Consider the following 20,291-nt stretch of genomic DNA (forward strand, 5'->3'; position numbering starts at 1 on the left):
TAGCTTAGCCCAATAATCCAACAGCTAATATTTAATATTTTACAACAAAGATTTTTCAGCTGAGTTCTTTATTTTAATACTTGATTATGGAAAAAATAAACCCATTTTCAAAAAAACATAGAATTAATATGATTAGATATCAGTCAATATTTCTAGTGGATCACTAAATAATGGTAGAAGATAGCCATCTAAAGGAAATAAAAATTTGTTCTCAAAAACTATATTAAGGCTTAAAGAAATTTCTCTTTTTCTAAATGTTAGAAAAGTAAAGCATAAAGCTTATTTTATTAACTTTGAACCTATTGTGATATACTTTAGAAAATCTTATATAAATTTTTAGAAGCAAAAAAAAAAAAAAATAGATGAGTCAACTCAGATAAAAGATACCTAAAAGTTCTTATTTTATATATATATAATTGAAATATATTTGACATACATTGTGTAAGTTTAACGCTTATAACATGTTGATTTGAAAAACTAGTAATTGATTGCAACTGCAGAATGTTAGCTCTCTATAACGTCACGTAATTTTCATTTTTGTGGCAGAAATAATTGAGATCTAGTCTCTTGGCAGTTTAGATGATTATAGTAAAATATTGTTTATATTCACTACAGTGTGTACTAGATCTTATCTGTTAATTTCAGATAAGATCTTACTTATCTGTTAATTTCAAGTTTGTACCAATAAAGAATACGTTTCCTGTTTCCTCATCTCCCAGAGTCCCTGGTAACCACTGTTTTACTCTGTTTTCATGTTTGGCTTTTTTAGATGCACGTTTCAGCTATGTCTTACAGGTTTTGTCTTTCTCTGACTTATATAATGTGGCATAATGTCCCCAAGGTCAATCCACGATGCTGTAAAATGGAAGGATATCCTTCTTTCTCATGTCTGAATGTCCTTTCACTTCTATCCATTCATCCTTAGACAGATACACAGATGTTTCTGTATTTTAGCTACTGTAACTAATGCTGCTATAAATACAAGACTGCATATATCCCTTTCATAAGGGATTTTCATTTTCTTTGAGTATATATACAGAAGCACAACTGTGGGATTACATGGTACTTCTATTTTAAATTATTTGAGGAAACACCATGCTGGCATCCATAGTGGCTGAACCAATTTACATTTCCACCAACAGACTTCTTGCCACATTCTCTGTTCTCCACAGTTTAGGCAACAGTTGTTATCTCTCATCTTCTTGATGATAGGCATTCTGAAATGTGTGAGATAATATCTCATGGCTTTTGATTGGCATTTCTCTAATGATTAGTGATGTTGTCCATCTTTTCATGTGTCTGTTGATCATTTGGATGTCTTTTGTAAGATTATCTTGGTAGTTCCTCAGCCCATTTTTTAATCTGAACGTCTATACTTTTATTATTGAGCTGTATGAGTTTTCACATACTTTAGATATTAATCTTAATTTCTAAGTGATGAGTTTTGAATAATTCTCCTTGTAGAATCTTCTCAACCTGCAGAAGAGTTTACTAAGGATCACTGTAAGGACCACCAAAGAAGTTATTAAGGATCAGTGGTAGGACCTGGAAAACAAGTTCACCCATCCCAGATCACTGGGAGGGAAGTAGGACTAGAATCAGTACTGTTCTTTCTCCTTTTGCACTGTACAGCTGCTATAAGAAGTGTAAGTTACAGCTAACCTCAAAATGTCTACTATACAGTAAGTAAACTGTACACACTTATGAAAAACGCAATGTCGATTAGATATGTTATCAAAGATTGTGTTGGGTATACAAGACATGATGGAGAGTCCAGAAAGTGAAAATTAGTGTGATCAGGGGTCTCTGGTTAACTTTATTAAATAATAGTATATCTTATCTGATATACAAACCATGCTTTAGATGAAGGAGAAAAGGATGCAGATGTCTTAGAAATAGGAATAATGGCATGGACAGTCAGTGTTTATGAAAATGGGTATGACACTGGGAAAAGAGATACAGAGGTGATAATCAATTCTTATTTTACTCCTTAGCTTTCTGAGTTTACTTTCTTTAAAACTGAACAGTACTCTCAATAATCCTTAGTAATCTTCAAACAATTCTTAAGACATAAATTAACATATCTATTCCATGCTATTTTAAAATGTTTATTCCACTGGGAGAGTTTATGAAAATTTAATTTTTAAAAGTTTCTATATATAGAAAGAGTAATTTTAAATTCATTTTTTAAAAACTTTAATACAAAAACTGAAATAAATTTTATGGGCAAAATGAAGCAAAGATGAGTACCTAGTTTGTACACCATATTTCCATAAATTCATAAAGACAAACTTTTCCCACTGTTAGCATCTCCCCTGTGATTACCAAATAGTCATGTGAATTTTGAGTTTCAGAGTTGAGGTCATAGACGCTGACATGTTATGGAGATGAATATTCCCTAGAAGTTTGTGTCCTTGTATTCACAAGACAGCAAGAGAAGCTTTCTCCTTATTAAAAATATATATATATATATTAAAAGGAAAGTTATACACATTCTTTTTTATATATATATACACATTCTAAATTGGAATCTTATCTCTCCATAATTCCTATCTCAACAGACAACAGTAGAGATGACGGAGGATAACCTCTCCTTGACAACTGAATTTATCCTCATAGGATTTACAGTTCATCCAGAGCTGAAGACCCTTCTGTTTCTGGTGTTCTTTACCATCTATCTGATCACCATGGTGGGAAATCTTGGCCTGGTGGCATTGATAGTTACAGAGTATCGTCTTCACACACCAATGTACATCTTCCTGGGGAATCTTGCTCTGATGGATTCCTGTTGTTCTTGTGCCATTACCCCTAAGATGCTACAGAACTTCTTTTCAAAAGACAGAATGATTTCCCTCTATGAATGTATGGCACAATTTTATTTTCTCTGCCTTGCTGAAACTGCAGATTGCTTTCTCCTGGCAGCAATGGCTTATGATCGCTATGTGGCCATCTGCAAACCACTGCAGTACCACACTATGATGTCAAAGAAACTCTGCATTCAGATGACCACAGGGGCCTACATAGCTGGAAACCTGCATTCCATGATTCACATTGGATTTTTGTTTAGGTTAACTTTCTGTAGATCTCATCAAATCAATCACTTTTTTTGTGATGTTCTTCCATTATATAGACTCTCCTGTGCTGACCCTTATATCAATGAATTGATGATATTCATCTTTTCAGGGTCAGTTCAAGTATTCTCTATTATCATAGTAATAATCTCTTATCTTTTCATCCTTTTCATGATTTTTAAAATGAAATCCAAAAAAGGAAAAGGTAAAGCCTTATCTACTTGTGCATCCCACTTTGTCTCTGTCTCAATATTCTATGGTTCTCTTCTTTTCATGTATATTAGACCAAATTCAGTTAATGACAAAGATAAAGATATACCTCTTGCTATTTTTTATACACTAGTTATTCCTTTGTTAAATCCTTTCATTTATAGTCTAAGAAATAAGGAAGTAATAAATGTTATGAAAAAAATTATGAAGAAAACAACATTCTAAAATATCATTCCACATGGACAATTGATTTTAATTTGATAAAACTTTATTTTCAAAATCAAGCAATACTGAGAAAGTTGAAAATAGCCTCTTTATATAAAATACTGAATTACTAAAACATTATGGTATATGAATCAAATAAGCAAGTTCAGTGAGGAGAGAGATTCTGCTAAAATATATTCCAAAATCTAAGCTACCAGGTTCTATCAAGGGTAAATAATTATTCTTGAGACCACAAATTGTGTCAGGATGAATTTAGTCACAATAGTAACTATTACTTCAGAGTATAATGAATTACAATTTTCAACAAATCCAACAAAGGTAAGGAATAGAAGTAACTATATAGGAAGGTCCCCTCCATTTAATACTGTTGGCATGCTGCTGGAATCCTAAGGCATAATCTTACAAAGCCCTCATATTCCAAGTTTTTAAATATCAATCCCATGTTAAGCAACACTGTATAACAGAAGTAAATAGTATGTTTGAATTTGAATTTCAGTTTTGAATTTGTTCAAGAGATTATGCTTCACCACGAATTCAAGCAGAGCATGTATTCTCTAATCAGGAACAGTTTTCTCTTTAGTGTTGGTAAATCTTCTTTCAACTTCTCCAAAATAGAGTATCTGAATACATTAATGGTTTATCAATCTGTAGTGAAAATCATGCTATTTATACTGATAAATGTATGAATTTTACATTTTCATGTAGTTTGATTGTTCATTACATATATGACTGTGTAATTTATGAACACAATTATTTTTAAAAAGAAGTTTTATTTTCTCTTTCTTACTTCCCTTGCTTGTTATTGGGAATAACACTAACCTGGACTGATCCAATGTAAAGGATTGATATATACACAGCATTAACAAAAGGTGAAGGTGCTATTGAAACATAAATGAGAGAGAAAATAGCAAAAATTTAAATAAACAAAAATATTTATTGATCCTTACAGCGCAAATGTGATAGAAAAAATAATTCCCTGAGAACCTATTGTCTGCTGGGCACTAAGCTAGACATTTCATATATACAGACATGGCTTTTCATGTTTTCCTCAGTAAAAATCTCATACTTTGAAATATTGTGGTGTTTACCCAAGTTCATCCAAATCATTGGAGTAAAGTAGAATTTGGGTCAACAAAACCTTTTGCTATACACTTGGAAGTTCAGAAAGTGGAGATCCTTGTAGTTGGGACATTTAGTTCTTAAGTAGCATCAGAAATAATTGCACTTTAAAGTAAAGCAGGGGATAAAAAAAATAAATAAAGCAGGGGAATTTTAATATTTGGAAAAAAACAGCAATGGGTATGACCAGTCAATGTTTATGGAAATGAGTGTGGCACAGGGAATGGGATCAGGGAGTTGAACAATGTAACAGAGTCAGAAAGCCTACAAAACTATTGGTTGAGCTGTTGATAAATATGAGAAGGTGGAAGTGGATAAGGTTACTGAGAAGCTTAAATTTAAGGAATTCCTTCAGATTCAGAGGAATCCAAATCTGTTTTAGAGGTATCAGATACTAAAGGCTTCCTAGAGCAGAGTGATATATTAATAACTTTATATTTTATAAACCTGATCATGTGACAGACTGGAAAGGGACCTGAAGCAAGAAGACTAATTTCAATAATTCATGTATTAGATGAGGAGAACTGAATCTGGGAAATGCTTTAAAAGTAGAGAATATTCTATATATTAAATTGTACTTGTTAGACAACAAAATGAAAGCCTATCTTTTTCCTGTATCAAACATGTCATAAATTATTTCATACCACCAATTCTTAATAAGAAGTCTGACACATTTGGCCATTCAATAAACATTTTTCTTTCAATATGTTTTTAATATAATTATATAAGTAAAAGTGTAATATTCTCATTTTTATTTTTGGATGAATTAATGAATACCTTTTAAATTATTAATTTCACTTTCTTACATTGTAAATACTGACAGATATAATTCGCATAAACAAAGTTTTTTAGGTTCCTAACATATTTTACAAGCTAAAAGGAATACAGATATCAAAAATTTTGAGAAGCTCTGAATTAGATGGATGTTGTACTTCCAATATTACCTTCTATTTCAGTGGCTATTTTTAGTTGCTAGACTTGCATGCATTGATTTATGTTTGCCATTTCTAAGGGCACCATGATATTGTTGCATATTTCTGTAATACCCTTGCCCATCCTTAGCAACACTGAATCCCAGAGGTCTGTAAGGGAAGAACCTGTAACTTACTTAGGGTCAATGAGACAAAAGAAATTATTTTCTGGAATTTTCAGGCAATTGTGTATCCTATATTTGAAAAGAAATCCACAAAACATATGATGTTTCTCCCTCTGAATGTCATAGAACATGCATATAATATCTGGCACAGTAAATGTCCATTTGCCATCAAGAGGTAAGCCAGCCTAGAGAGGAAGTCAAAATAGAAAAGGGGGCATAGCCAAAAAAATCACACAGAAATAGAGTCACTGGAATAAACCTTCCCTCTGGTTGCATAATCAAACAGATATCCTTACTTGTCAAGCTTGATTAGAAAAGATGCTTTATTTACAACAGAATAAATACTACCTGATATATTCGTGCCTCTTGCCTTATCTCCCATTTTTGTATCTTATTTTAAATTAATCCTCATACATCTTTTAGCTTACAAATAACTTTTCAATAGTATATACTTAACTATTAAGCAGATCTATAAGTCTTTTACTTTCATTACATTATTTTAATTTCCTATAATTCCACCTTAAAAAAGAGGCTTCATAATTTGTCCAAAGAAATATTAAGATGAAGCTGAAGAATCAAACTCAGTCTATTTTGCTCCTTAATCCATGTTCTTAACAACTAAGTCATACTATACATAGGATAAAAAAGTCAAAGTAGCATGAGAAGATAACTTTCAAGTAGCTAACTTGTTAAGGGGCAGAGAAATAGGGAAGATATTCAAGAAATATGTGAATCAATGACATTTTCCTCGAACTCTATTTTGAAAATTTTCACATCTATGGAAAACTTGAGAGAATCACACAATTAATGTGCATGGATTTTTTAAACACCATTAGACAAGTGTTATCATTTTACCACATTTGCCTGTGTCCAAATGTGTATGTGTGTTTATTTCATGTATATATACAAATACAAATGTGTATGATGACATTATGACACTTTATCCACCAGTTCACAGTCATAACATCACTATTATCATCAAGAAATTTAACATCACCTAATATGAAGTTCCGGAGAAGGCGATGGCACCCCACTCCAGTACCCTTGCCTGGAAAATCCCATGGATGGAGGAGCCTGGTAGGCTGCAGTCCATGGGGTCGCTAAGAGTCAGACACGACTGAGCGACTTCCCTTTCACTTTTCACTTTCATGCACTGGAGAAGGAAATGGCAACCCACTCCAGTGTTCTTGCCTGGAGAATCCCAGGGACGGGGGAGCCTGGTGGCTGCCGTCTATGGGGTCACACAGAGTTGGACACGAAGTGACTTAGCAATGAAGTGACTTAGCAATATGAAGTTCACATTAAAAATTTTCCTAATATCCAACCTAAATATTCTCCCATGTTTTCTCCTAGAAGGTTTATACTTTTAAGTTTTACATTTAGATCTGCAATCTATCTCAGTTAATTTCTGCAAAATATGTAGGGACTCTGTCTAAGTTTCTTGGACATGGAAATAAATTTGTTCCAGCACATTCATCAACATGGAGTGTGGAATAGATTAAGAGGATGTGGCACATATATAGAATGGAATATTACTCAGCCATAAAATGAACGAAATTGTGCCATGTGCTGAGATGTGGATGGACCAAGAAACTGTAATACAAAGTAAAGTAAGTCAGAAACAGAAAAAAAAAACAAATATCATATATTAATGCTGCTGCTGCTGCTAAGTCGCTTCAGTCATGTCCAACTCTGTGTGACCCCATGGACGGCAGCCCACCAGGCTCCCCGTCCCTGGGATTCTCCAGACAAGAACACTGGAGTGAGTTGCCCTTTCCTTCTCCAATGCGTGAAAGTGAAAAGTGAAAGTGAAGTCGCTCAGTCGTGTCTGACTCTTAGGGACCCCATGGACTGCAGCCTACCAGGCTCCTCCGTTCATGGTTCTAGAAAAATGGTAGAGATGTACCCATATGCAAAGCAGAAACAGAGACACAGAAATAGACAACAAATGTATGGACACCAAGGGGTGGGGGGAAACAGGGAGGTGGGATGAACTGGGAGATTGAGATTGACGTACATATACTACTATGTATACAATAGATGAGTAATAAGAACCTACAGTATAGCACAGTGAACTCTATTGGGTGCTCTGTGGTGACAAAGAGGGAATATATGTATACATATAACTGACTCACTTTGCTATATGGCAGAAATTAAAACTTCATTGTAAAGCAACTATACTCCAATTAAAAAAAATTTTTTTAAACACATATACATAATGAAAATAGATGATCAGTCGCACGATCTAACAGGATTTTCCCCTGTTGATGGAAGGTCACCCAAGGTAGAGCTATATTTCAGTAGCAATACATTATGACATCAATATACAAAGCCGACTATCCAAGAACTAACTTGGCCTTCTGAGGCCAAATCTGTGTGTCGAATAAAAGATGTCAGTGCAATGATGGTAGACAACAAGAAATACTGGATCACCTACTTCTGTGTCTTATTGTGTTATCTAGCCCTGTTCAGTCTAGATACTTTGTCATCTGATGAATAGCTCCTGGGCACACTCAACCTTGTACTTTTTTATCTGATAAATTCTAGCTCATGTTCTGGCCTCTTGGTCACATTATGTCCCAAAGTAAAAAGCTCTTAGGGTAGTTTTTTTTTTTTTTAATAGTTTATAATTCTTTGCTGCAGACAACAAGGCCTTGCTCAAAAACCACAAGCAGTTCTTCTATTAAACTTTCCCATAAACATTCCACTCACTCTACATCTCTTCTCACCTCCGACGTCTCTAATACCATTGGTCTGCTGAGTCATTGGGCCCAAATAACAAGGCTGTTTAACCCTACACCTTGACCTGTCAAAGGGCCCTTTCCTGTTTGAGGACCCAATCAAAACTTGCATTCTCCATTTGGGCAGACGTGTCTCTGTGTAGGATCTTTCACACTGTGTCAGACATTAAGAAATGTTTGGAAATAAATTCAAACAAGTGCTTGTTATATTGCAACCCTAAGACTTAAACAATACACTGTATATTACTATATTTCTGTAACTACTATTTAATTAACAATAGTGTTAGTGGGAGTAACAATTTTTATAGCATTATACATGAAAATTATAATACCAATTATTTGAGTAATATTCTTTTCTATCTATATTTTCATGTTTTATGATATATATAACATTTTAGCATAGTGGTACATTTACCTATAGGGACTTCCCTGGTGGTTCAGTAGTAAAGAACCATCCTGCCAATGTAGGGATGTGGGTTTGATCCCTGGGTCAGGAAAATCCCTGGAGAAGGAAATGACAACCCAGTCCAGTATTCTTCCCTGGGAAATCCCAAGGACAGAGGAGCCGGGTGGACTACAGTCCATGGGGTTGCAAAGAGTCAAACACAACTTAGCAACTGAACACACACACACATTTACCTATTAATAGGTATAAATGAATATAATAGGAATGTACTCCCAATTATTTTCTTGGTATGAGTGTACACCAAAAGTGTCTTGGAACTGTCCTCTAGTAAAGTCACCATAAGATAGGACATAGTTGAAATACATAATTTGATGAGTTAATCTAGTGGAAATTCTAGACTGATAGAAGAGAAAGGTCAAGTATAGAACCAAGGAGAATACAAGCACTATTAAAGGCAAAAAAGAGAAATACAACCCAGCATAAAAGACTGAGATGAACAGTAAGGAAGACAGAAAAAGTGAACATTAACACAAAACCAGAGACAAAGACTTTCAACAGCACCAAATACCACAGCTTGTTTAGGAAGATAATTAGATGTCCTTTGGAGTTGGTATTCATCATTGGTTGTGACCTTACTGAGAGAGAGTTCTGTGAATTGGCAGGGAAAGAATCAAATAAATCAGTTTTCAGTCTATTTTCCTAATCCTTTTACATTATCTGTAAGTGTCTCCAATATCATGCATAAGTAAGCTTCAATCACCCTAGCTTAACATTCTTTTTAAAAGCAGGTCTTGTGTTTTTGAGTTTCAGGGATTTTATCATATGCTTCCATTAGGCTGCTGCTTTTCCTCATGAAGATGGCTTATTATAAACCTACTTATCCTGCAAGGTTCATCTGAAATGATGCTTACAATGAGAAATCTTTTTCCCCTAGGTCACATTCACTTCCTTTGCAATATTTTTAAATAGCACATTCATTCACAGCCTGAACTGCTTGCTAGTTAGCAATGTAACTCCCCACTTAGATTATGAGTTTCTTGTCAGGAGCCATTTCTAAAACCTAAGAACTTCTTATCCCTACCATGCTCACATCATGTGTTCACTTAACCTATCATCTCTTCCAATATCCTGTATATTTTAAGTAATTGATTAAGGATAAAACAGAAGTAAAAGTTTAAATATCAATGAAGCATGTACTGAGGATCTACCTTAGTGAACTGTTAGGAGCTCAAAATACATATGGCATGATCAGTGATTTAAGGATACTTAGCCAATATTTTTGCAGGAGACACAAGGGATGAGGGTTTGATCTCTGGATAAGGAATATCCCTTGAAGGAGGAAATGGTAACTACTCCAGTGTTCTTGCCTGGGAAATTCCACAGGCAGAGGAGCCTCGTGGGCTACAGTCCATGGGGTCACAAAAAGTTGGACACAACTGAGCAACTATGCAGCCGCAGCAGCCAAGGCTTTTATAATCAAGACACATAAAGTCACACTTGATAAAGTCGCAAATTAATTATAAAAGCAGCACCATGTGTATCAAGAAAAGACAAAATCAATTTAAATGACTTGGGTATGGTGCTCGCTTCAGCAGCACATATGCAAAAATTGGAATGATATAGAGATTAGTATGACCCTGTGCAAGGATGACACATATGGCTTAGGAATGTCCTAATGGAGATCTGATCTGCAATTAAGGATGAGTAGGACTAAGGTAAGCAAAGAGAGAAGGTGGTTTTGGTGAGGGAAACATTGTGAGTAAATTAATGAAGCAGGTGCACAAATGAACAGTGAAGGGGTGACATGGCCAAGTGTCCTGAGGTGACAGGAAAAAATCAAGGCTGTAGTCAAGATACAGAGACACCGTAGAACATCTAGAATACCAAGAAGGAGAAATGATTTGGTTTGAAAATGAATTAAAGAACATTTCAAACTCTTAAGTTGGTGAATAATTTTTTTTCTTTCATCTGACAGGTATTTGGTGAGCACTACAAACAGCCATTTATTATTCAAGCTGTTGAAAATATAGGAATGAATGTAACACAGATTCTCTTCCCACGTTAGCCTACCTGCTAACGGTGGGTGAGGGGTAAGGTGGGTGGAGTAATCTATTACAGATGAACTAATAAATAAATATGTAGTATATCAAAGAGTGATTAATGGAATGAAGGGGGGGAAACAGAATAAGAAACATAAAGGCAGCTGGGTAAACATAAAAAGAAAGGAGAACCATCTCAGTAATTCATATGTAGGACTAAATAATGGGTTTTCAGCGAGGTAGTTATAAGACATTCAGTTCAGTTCAGTCACTCAGTCGTGTCCATGTCTTTGCAACTCCATGGATGGAGCATGCCAGGCTTAACTGTCCATCACCAACTCCCAGACTTTGCTCAAACTCATGTCCATCCAGTCAGTGATGCCATCCAACCACTTCATTCTCTGTCATCTCATTTCCTCCTGCCTTCAATCTTTCCCAGCATCAGGGTCTTTTCCAATGAATCAGTTCTTCACATCAGATGGCCAAAGTATTGGAGCTTCAGCTTCAGCATCAGTCCCTCCAATGAATATTCAGTACTGATTTCCTTTAGAGTCAAAAGAGTCAAAAGATTGACTCTTTTGATCTCCTTGCAGACCAAGGGATTCTCAAGAGTCTTCTCCAACACCACAGTTCAAAAGCATCAGTTCTTCAGCGCTCAGCTTTCTTCATGGTCCAGCTCTCACATACACACATGACTACTGGAAAAAGCATAGCTTTGACTAAATGGACCTTTGTCACCAAAGTGATGTCTCTGCTTTTTAATATGCTGTTTAGGTTGGTCACAGCTTTTCTTCCAAGGAGCATGCCTTTTAGTTTCATGCCTGCAGTCACAATCTGCAGTGATTTTAGATCCCAAGAAAATAAAGTCTGTCACTGTTTCCATTGTTTCCCCATCTATTTGCCATGAACTGATGGGACCAATGCCATCATCTTAGTTTTTTGAAAGTTGAGTTTTAAGCCAGCTTTTTCATTTTCCTCTTTCACCTTCATCAAGAGGCTCTTTAGTTCCTCTTTGCTTTCTGCTGTAAGGGTGGTGTCATCTGCACATCTGCAGTTATTGATATTTCTCCCAGCAAACTTGATTCCAGCTTGTGCTTCATCCAGCCCAGCATATCACATGATGTATTCTGCATAGAAGTTAAATAAGCAGGGTGACAATACACAGCCTTGTCATACTCCTTTCCCAATTTGGAACCAGTCCATTTTTCCATGTCTGGTTCTAACTGTTGCTTCTTTATGTGCATCCAGATTTCTCAGGAGGCAGGTAAGGTGGTCTGGTATTCCCATCTCTTTCAGAATTTTCCATAATTTGTTGTGATCTACACAGTCAAATGCCAATAAAGCAGAAGTAGATGTTCTTCTGGAATTCTCTTGCTTTTTCTATGATCCAACAGATGTCAGCAATTTGATCTGTGGTTCCTCTGCCTTTTCTAAATCCAGCTTGAACATCTGGAAGTTCACATTTTATGTACTGTTGAAGCTTGGCATGGAGAATTTTGAGCATTACTTTGCTAGTGAGATGAGTGCAATTGTGCAGTAGTTTAAACATTCTATGGCATTGCCCAAAATTTCCAATTTTGGAATTCCATAGTTCCAATTCCATTGCCCAGTTTTCCAATTTTGCTGGCATATTGAATGCAGCACTTTCACAGCATTATCTTTTAGAATTTAAAATAGCTCAACTGTTATTCCATCACCTCCACTAGCTTTGTTTGTAGTGATGCTTCCTAAGGTCCACTTGACTTCACATTCCAAGGTGTCTGGTTCTAGGTGAGTGATCACACCATCATGGTTATCTGGGTCACGAAGATCTTTTTTGTATATTTCTTCTATCTTCTTGTCACCTCTTCTTAATATCTTTGGGACAAACCAACTCAGTTTGATGACCTTCACTGAACATACCAAACCTTTTAGTCTCCTCTCAAAATTCTAATCATACTCATAAACCATACTAATTGATCCAGTAAAAGGCCAAGCTAACACAAGACCCTTTTACGCTCATTGTAAATTTATATAGAATAATAAAGAGAATTTTTAAATGAGGTCAGTTATTTAATAATCAACAGATGATGCTCAAATGACCTTCATAACCTTAGAGAAGGCAACGGTTTTAACCTCATTATCTTATAAGGAATCCTAATGTGTCCAAAAAAATACCTTAAGATTTGTGGAAACTTTTAACTTTTCATTGAAAGGAACATAATTATTGACTCTAACCTATTTGTAGCCAGCCATATTTTCATTCTTTTAATCCCAAATGTTTTAGAGAACAAGGTTTATATTCTGAAATTCTATTAGCCATAACACCACAAAACAAATATGAGAAGGTACAAATCTAGGTAAGGAAAATATTCTACTTTTTACTTTTCATACTACCCCTTATTATTGAATTATCTGAAATATTCAGACAGTAGTAGTCAACTACTCAATCATTTTTCTAGCTCCTCTCAAATCTAAAGACTATGATAAAAGTAAGATGAGAATAAAAGTTTAATTCCCACTGATATTTTCTGATTAAGGCAAACATCAAAATATACAGGTAAGGATACAAATAACTATTAAATAATTTGGGAATGATAATGAAAGTTTTTCTTTATAGTTTAGCTGAATAGTTTAGGGATTATATTTAATATTTTAAAAGAAATAAAATTTTCAGCTGGGCTCTTTAATATTTGACTATGGAAAATAAACCCATTTTCAACATAGATTGCTATAATTAGACAAAATGTCAGTATTCCTAGTGTATCACCACCAAATAATGGTGATCTACTAGGAAGATAGCCATTTAAAGGAAAACAAAGCTTATTCTCAAAAATTGTATTAAAGTTAAATGGTTTTTCTTTTTCCAAGTGTTAGAAAATAAAGTAAAAGGTAAACTTACCTTTATTAGCTTCTAATCTACAGTGATATGCTTTACAAAATCTTAACATGATTTTCTTAGAAACAGAAAAATAGATAAGTAGATTGCAATAAAAGATATCTAATTTTTAAAATTTTATTATTTTAAATTGTTTATAACTTTATTGTTGAATTCTATGAGTTCCTTACACATTTTGGATCAGATCAGATCAGATCAGTCGCTCAGTCGTGTCCGATTTTTTGCGACCCCATGAATCGCAGCAGGCCAGGCCTCTCTGTCCATCACCAATTCCTGGAGTTTACTCAGACTCACGTCCATCAAGTCAGTGATGCCATCCAGCCATCTCATCCTCTGTCGTCCCCTTCTCCTCCTGCCCTCAATCTTTCCCAGCATCGGGGTCTCTTCAAATGAGTCAGCTCTTCACATCAGGTAGCCAAAGTACTGGAGTTTCAGCTTCAGCATCAGTCCTTGTAATGAATACCCAGGACTAATCTCCTTTAGGATGGACTGGTTGGATCTCCTTGCAGTCCAAGGGACTCTCAAGAGTCTTCTCCAACACCACAGTTCAAAAGCATCAATTTTTCAGCATTCAGCTTTCTTTATAGTGAAACACTCACATCCATACATGAGTGCTGGAAAAACCATAGCCTTGACTAGATGGACATTTGTTGACAAAGTAATGTCCCTGCTTTTTAATATGCTGTCTAGGTTGGTCATAACTTTCCTTCCAAGGAATAAACGTCCTTTACTTTCATGGTTGCAATCACCATCTGCAGTGATTTTGGAGCCCCAAAAAACAAAGTCTGACACTGTTTCCACTGCTTCCCCATCTATTTGCCATGTAGTAATGGGACTGGAGGCCATGATCTTAGTTTTCTGAATGTTGAGTTTTAAGCCAACTTTTTTGCTCTCCTCTTTCACCTTCATCAAGAGGCTGTTCAGTTCTTCTTCACTTTCTGCCATAAGAGTGGTGTCAAATGCATATCTGAGGTTATTTCTCCTGGCAATCTTGATTCAAGCTTGTGCTTCTTCCAGCCCAGCTTTTCTCATGATGTACTCTGCATATAAGTTAAATAAGCAGGGTGACAATATATAGCCTTGACGTACTCCTTTTCCTATTTGCAACCAGTCTGTTATTTCATGTCCAGTACCAAGGGAACATTTCAGAAAAATATGGGCTCAATAAAGGACAGAAATTGTAGGGACCTAACAGAAGCAGAAGATATTAACAAGAGGTAGCAAGAATACACAGCACTATACAAAAAAGTTCTTCATGACCCACATAATCATGATGGTGTGATCACCCACCTAGAGCCAGGCATCCTGGAATGTGAAGTCAAGTGGGCCTTAGGAAGCAACACTACAAACAAAGATAGTGGAGGTGATGGAATTCCAATTGAGCTATTTCAAATCCTAAAAGATGATGCTGTGAAAGTGCTGCACTCAATATGCCAGCAAATTTGAAAAACTCAGCAGTGGCCACAGGACTGGAAAAGGTCAGTTTCCATTCCAATCCCAAAGAAAGGCAATGCCAAAGAATGCTCAAACTACAACACAACTGCACTCATCTCATTCGCTAGTAAAGTCATGCTCAAAATTCTCCAAGCCAGGCTTCAGCAATATGTGAACCGTGAACTTCCAGATGTTCAAGCTGGTTTTAGAAAAGGGAGAGGAACCAGAGATCAATTGCCAACATCCGCTGGATCATTGCGAAAGCAAGAGAGTTCCAGAAAAACATCTATTTCTGCTTAACTGACTATGCCAAAGCCTTTGACTGTGTGGATCAGAATAAACTGTGGAAAATTCTGAAAGAGATAGGAATACCAGACCACCTGACCTGCCTCTTGAGAAACCTGTATGCAGGTCAGGAAGTTAACATGTAACAATATTATTTTTATTTTTGAATTAATTAATAAATACATTTTAATTTCTTTGTTTAAATTTTAATACTGTAAATAATAATAGATTTAATACACATAAAGAAAGCTCTTTATGTCCTAAGACACTTTGCAAACAAGAGGAAATCTAGATACAAAAATTAGATGGATATTATACCTCCTGTGTCACCCTCTGTTTTACTCAACATTTTCAGTTTTCAGGCTTGAATGCACTAATTTTGTTACCCTTTTCTAAGAGTACCACAATTTTTGTCATTCTTTCTGCACCATCAATCCCAACCCTTAAGAATGCTGAATCCCAGAGGTCTGTTAAAAGAATATATGACTTATTTGGGGCTAAGGCAAAAGGGTGTTTTAATGGAAGTTTCTGAGGAAATATGTATCTTTTATTTTAAAATAGATCCACAAAACAGGTAGTGTGTCTCCCTCTTAATGCCATGCTGTGTGGATATGATATTCAGCAGTTGGGGTGCATTTTGCCATCCCAGGTGGCACAGTGGTGTAGAATCCGCCTGCCAATGTAGGAGACACAAGAGACAAGTGTTTGATCCCTGGGTCCGGAATATCCCCTGGAGAAGGAAATGACAACCCACTACAGTATTCTTATCTGGAAAATCCCATGGACACAGAAGTCTGGCAGGCTACAACCCATGGGGTTGCAAAGAGCTGGACACTACTGAACACACAGGGATACAGGCCATCAAGATGGTAACCAGCTTGGAGATGAAGTCAATACACAATGAAGGGCAAAGCTGAGGAAATCAGAGAAACAGATTCAGAGAAATTGGAACAAACCATTCTGCTGAGTGTATAATCTAACAGATCTTAATGTTTAAGCTTATTTGGAAAAGATGCTTTATTTTCAAATGAGTAGTAACTGAAAAAATTCATATATCTTACTTTATCTCTCATTTTCCTCTGTGTGTGTATGTACACGCATGCATTCAATCATGTCTGACTCTTTGTGACCCAATGGAATGTAGCCTACTACATTCCTGCTGCTGCTGCTAAGTTGCTTCAGTCATGTCCAACTCTGTGCGACCCCAGAGACGGCAGCCCAACAGGCTCCCCCGTCCCTGGGATTCTCCAGGCAAGAATACTGGAGTGGGTTACAATTTCCTTCTCCAAGGGATCTTCCGGACTCAGGGATCAAACTTGCATCTCTTGTGTCTCATGCATTGGCTCAGTGATTTCGGACTCTTTGCGACCCCATGGGTCCAGGATATGACTGTATAGTCTGACTTCCGTGGTTGCTCTGATGGTAAAGCATCTGCCTACAATGCAGGAGACCTGGGTTCGATCCCCGGGTCAGGAAGATCCTTTGGAGAAGGAAATATCAACCCACTCCAGTACTCTTGCACAGAAAATCCCATGGACGGAGGAGCCTAGTAGGTTGCAGTCCATGGGGTCGCAAAGAGTGGGACAGGACTGAGTGACTTCACTTTCACTTTCATACAGGCACAGAATTCTCCAGGCCAGAATACTGGAGTGGATAGCCTGTCCCTTCTCCAGGGGATCTTCCCAACCCAAGAATTGAACCCAGGTCTCCCGCATTGCAGGCGGATTCTTTACCAACTGAGCCACTGCAGGTGGATTCTTTACCAACTGAGCTCTCAGGGAAGCCTCATGCGTTGGCAGGAGAGTTCTTTACCAGCTGAACCACACGGTGCTAGTGGTAAAGAATCTGCTTGCCAATGCAGGATGTAAGAGATGCAAGTTCTATCCCTGGGTTGGAAAGATCCCTTGGAGCAGGAAGTGGCACCACACTTCAGTAGTCTTGCCTGGAAAATTCTATGGGCAGAGGAGACTGGCAGGCTACAGTCCATGGGATTCCAAAGAGTCAGACATGATTGAATGACTCAGCACACATTCTCTTGTTTACAAATAACTTTTCACCTGCATCCATTCAACTATTCAGCACAAATATTTCATGTCACCTTTATGACACTATTTTCATTTCATATAACTTCACTTAAAAAAAATTGAACGGCAGAGATGTTCATGATCTATTCACAGAAATACTAAGGTGGAGCTCAGGAATCAAACCCAGGCTATCTAGTTCCATAATCCATGTTCTTAGCAACTAAATCATACTATACATAGCATGAAGAAGTAAAGGAAGTATGAGAGGATAATTTTCAAGATTATCTAACAGTACACACAAAAATAAATGTAAAATGGATTAAAGACCTAAATGTAACGTTGGATACTATACAATTTATAGAGGAAAACATAGGCAGAATACTACAACATAAATCACAGCAATATCTTTTGGAAAACTCAGCAGTGGCCACAGGACTGGAAAAGGTCAGTTTTCATTCTGATCCCAAAGAAAGGCAATGCCAAAGAATGCTCAATCTACTTGCACTCATCTCACATGCTAGTAAATTGCACTCATCTCACATGCTAGTAAAGTAATGCTCAAAATTCTCCAAGCCAGGCTTCAGCAATACGTGAACTGTAAACTTCCAGATGTTCAAGCTGGTTTTAGAAAAGGCAGAGGAACCAGAGATCAAATTGCCAACATCCGCTGGATCATGGAAAAAGCAAGAGAGTTCCAGAAAACATCTATTTCTGCTTTATTGACTATGCCAAAGCCTTTGACTGTGTGGATCACAATAAAATGTGGAAAATTCTGAAAGAGATGGGAACACCAGACCACCTGACCTGCCTCTTCAGAAATCTGTATGCAGGTCAAGAAGCAACAGTTAGAACTGGACATGGAACAACAGACTGGTTCCAAATAGGAAAAGGAGTACGTCAAGGCTGTATATTGTCACCCTGCTTATTTAACTTATTTAACCTCAGATATGCAGATGACACCACCCTTATGGCAGAAAGTAAAGAAGAACTGAAAAGCCTCTTGATGAAAGTGAAAGAGGAGAGTGAAAAAGTTGGCTTAAAGCTCAACATTCAGAAAACGAAGATCCTGGCATCTGGTCCCATCACTTCATGGGAAATAGATGGGGAAACAGTGGAAACAGTGTCAGACTTTATTTTTTTGGGTTCCAAAATCACTGCAGATGGTGACTGCAGCCATGAAATTAAAAGACGCTTACTCCTTGGAAGTAAAGTTATGACCAACCTAGATAGTATATTCAAAAGCAGAGACATTACTTTGCCAACAAAGGTCCATCTAGTCAAAGCTATGGTTTTTCCTGTGGTCATGTATTGGATGTGAGAGTTGGACTGTGAAGAAGGCTGAGCGCCGAAGAATTGATGCTTTTGAACTGTGGTGTTGGATAAGACTCTTGAGAGTCCCTTGGCCTGCAAGGAGATTCAACGAGTCCATTCTGAAGGAGATCAGCCCTGGGATTTCTTTGGAAGGAATGATGCTAAAGCTGAAACTCCAGTACTTTGGCCACCTCATGTGAAGAGTTGACTCATTGGAAAAGACTCTGATGCTGGGAGGGATTGGGGGCAGGAGGAGAAGGGGATGACAGAGGATGAGATGGCCAGATGACATGCCTGACTCGATGGACGTGAGTCTGAGTGAACTCCAGGAGTTGGTGATGGACAGGGAGGCCTGGCGTGCTGCGATTCACGGGGTTGCAAAGAGTCGGACATGACTGAGTGACTGACCTGAACTGAACTGATTTCAGGCTTCCAGGATTTATCATATGTTTCCATTCTGTTGCTGCTTTTTCTTCTGGGCTTCACATATGATAATTCTACTTATTCTGTAAAGTTCATCTGAAATGATACTTCCAATTAAAAAAATCTTTCTTTTTTCCTCTGTGTCTCTATTCATTTTCTTCACCATATTTTCATATAGCATATTAACACTTTTATATCACAGATTGAGTTGTCTGGTAGTTACCAATGTAACCATTTTTCTCCCCACCAGATTATGTATGAGCTTCTTGTCAGGAGCCATTTCTAAAATCTAAGAACTCCTTATACTCTGCTCATTCTACCAAAGGTCTCTTCTAACATCCTATATACTGTAAATACCTGACTAAGGTTAAACAGCACTGAAATTTGAAAAATAAAGCAGCTTGTATTAATGATCCAGCTCATTATGTTGTCAGGAGCCCAAAAGCCATAAGACATGATTGGTAACTTACATGGGCTTCCCAGGTGACCCAGTGGTAAAGACTCTGCCCGCCAATGCAGGAGACATAAGAGACGCAGGTTTGATCACTGTGTTGGGAAGATCCCCTGGGGAAGGGAAAGGCTACTCACTCCAGTATTCTGGCTTGGAGAATTCCATGGACAGATAAGCCTGGCAGGCTACAGTCCATGAGGTCACAAAGAGCCGGACATGGTTGAGCGACTGAGCACACAAACATACACGTGGATATTTATTCAATACTTTACAATCGAGGCGTATACAATCCATATTTGATAAAATGGTAAATACATTTTACATTTAATGGCTTCGTCTTATCACAGAAGCCAGTAAAAGGGAAATCCTTTTTTAATGTTCAGTTCAGTTCAGTCGCTCAGTCGTGTCCGACTCTTTGCAACCCCATGAATCGCAGCACACCAGGCCTCCCTGTCCATCACCAACTCCCAGAGTTCACTCAGACTCACGTCCATCGAGTCAGGCATGTCATCTGGCCATCTCATCCTCTGTCGTCCCCTTCTCCTCCTACCCCCAATCCCTCCCAGCATCAGAGTCTT

General features: G+C 37.1%; 1 protein-coding gene and 1 non-coding gene across 2 annotated transcripts; both read left to right on the forward strand.

The window, feature by feature from the left end:
- The first annotated feature begins 2,573 nt into the window (after nt 1–2,573).
- On the forward strand, nt 2,574–5,250 carry LOC133254314 (olfactory receptor 5K1-like). The gene is made up of 2 exons (XM_061428568.1): nt 2,574–3,489; nt 4,773–5,250. The coding sequence occupies exons 1-2, from the start codon at nt 2,574–2,576 to the stop codon at nt 4,832–4,834; spliced, it is 978 nt and encodes a 325-aa protein (XP_061284552.1). The 3' UTR covers nt 4,835–5,250.
- A 5,197-nt stretch (nt 5,251–10,447) lies between these two features.
- Nucleotides 10,448–10,550, forward strand: LOC133255156 (U6 spliceosomal RNA). The gene has a single exon (XR_009738896.1). It is a non-coding gene; the product is annotated as a U6 spliceosomal RNA (small nuclear RNA).
- The last annotated feature ends 9,741 nt before the right edge of the window (nt 10,551–20,291 follow it).

The sequence above is a fragment of the Bos javanicus genome, chromosome 1 (genome assembly GCF_032452875.1).
Source record: "Bos javanicus breed banteng chromosome 1, ARS-OSU_banteng_1.0, whole genome shotgun sequence".
NCBI classification, from domain to species: Eukaryota; Metazoa; Chordata; class Mammalia; order Artiodactyla; family Bovidae; genus Bos; species Bos javanicus.

What these genes read in the sequence shown, in the direction of transcription:
- LOC133254314 (XM_061428568.1), top strand. Translation starts at nt 2,574, where the DNA reads ATGACGGAGGATAACCTCTCCTTGACAACTGAATTTATCCTCATAGGA. An exon ending in TGTTATGAAAAAAATTATGA is followed by an intron (nt 3,490 to 4,772) that starts AGAAAACAACAT and finishes AAATAAAGCAGG; the next exon opens with GGAATTTTAATATTTGGAAA.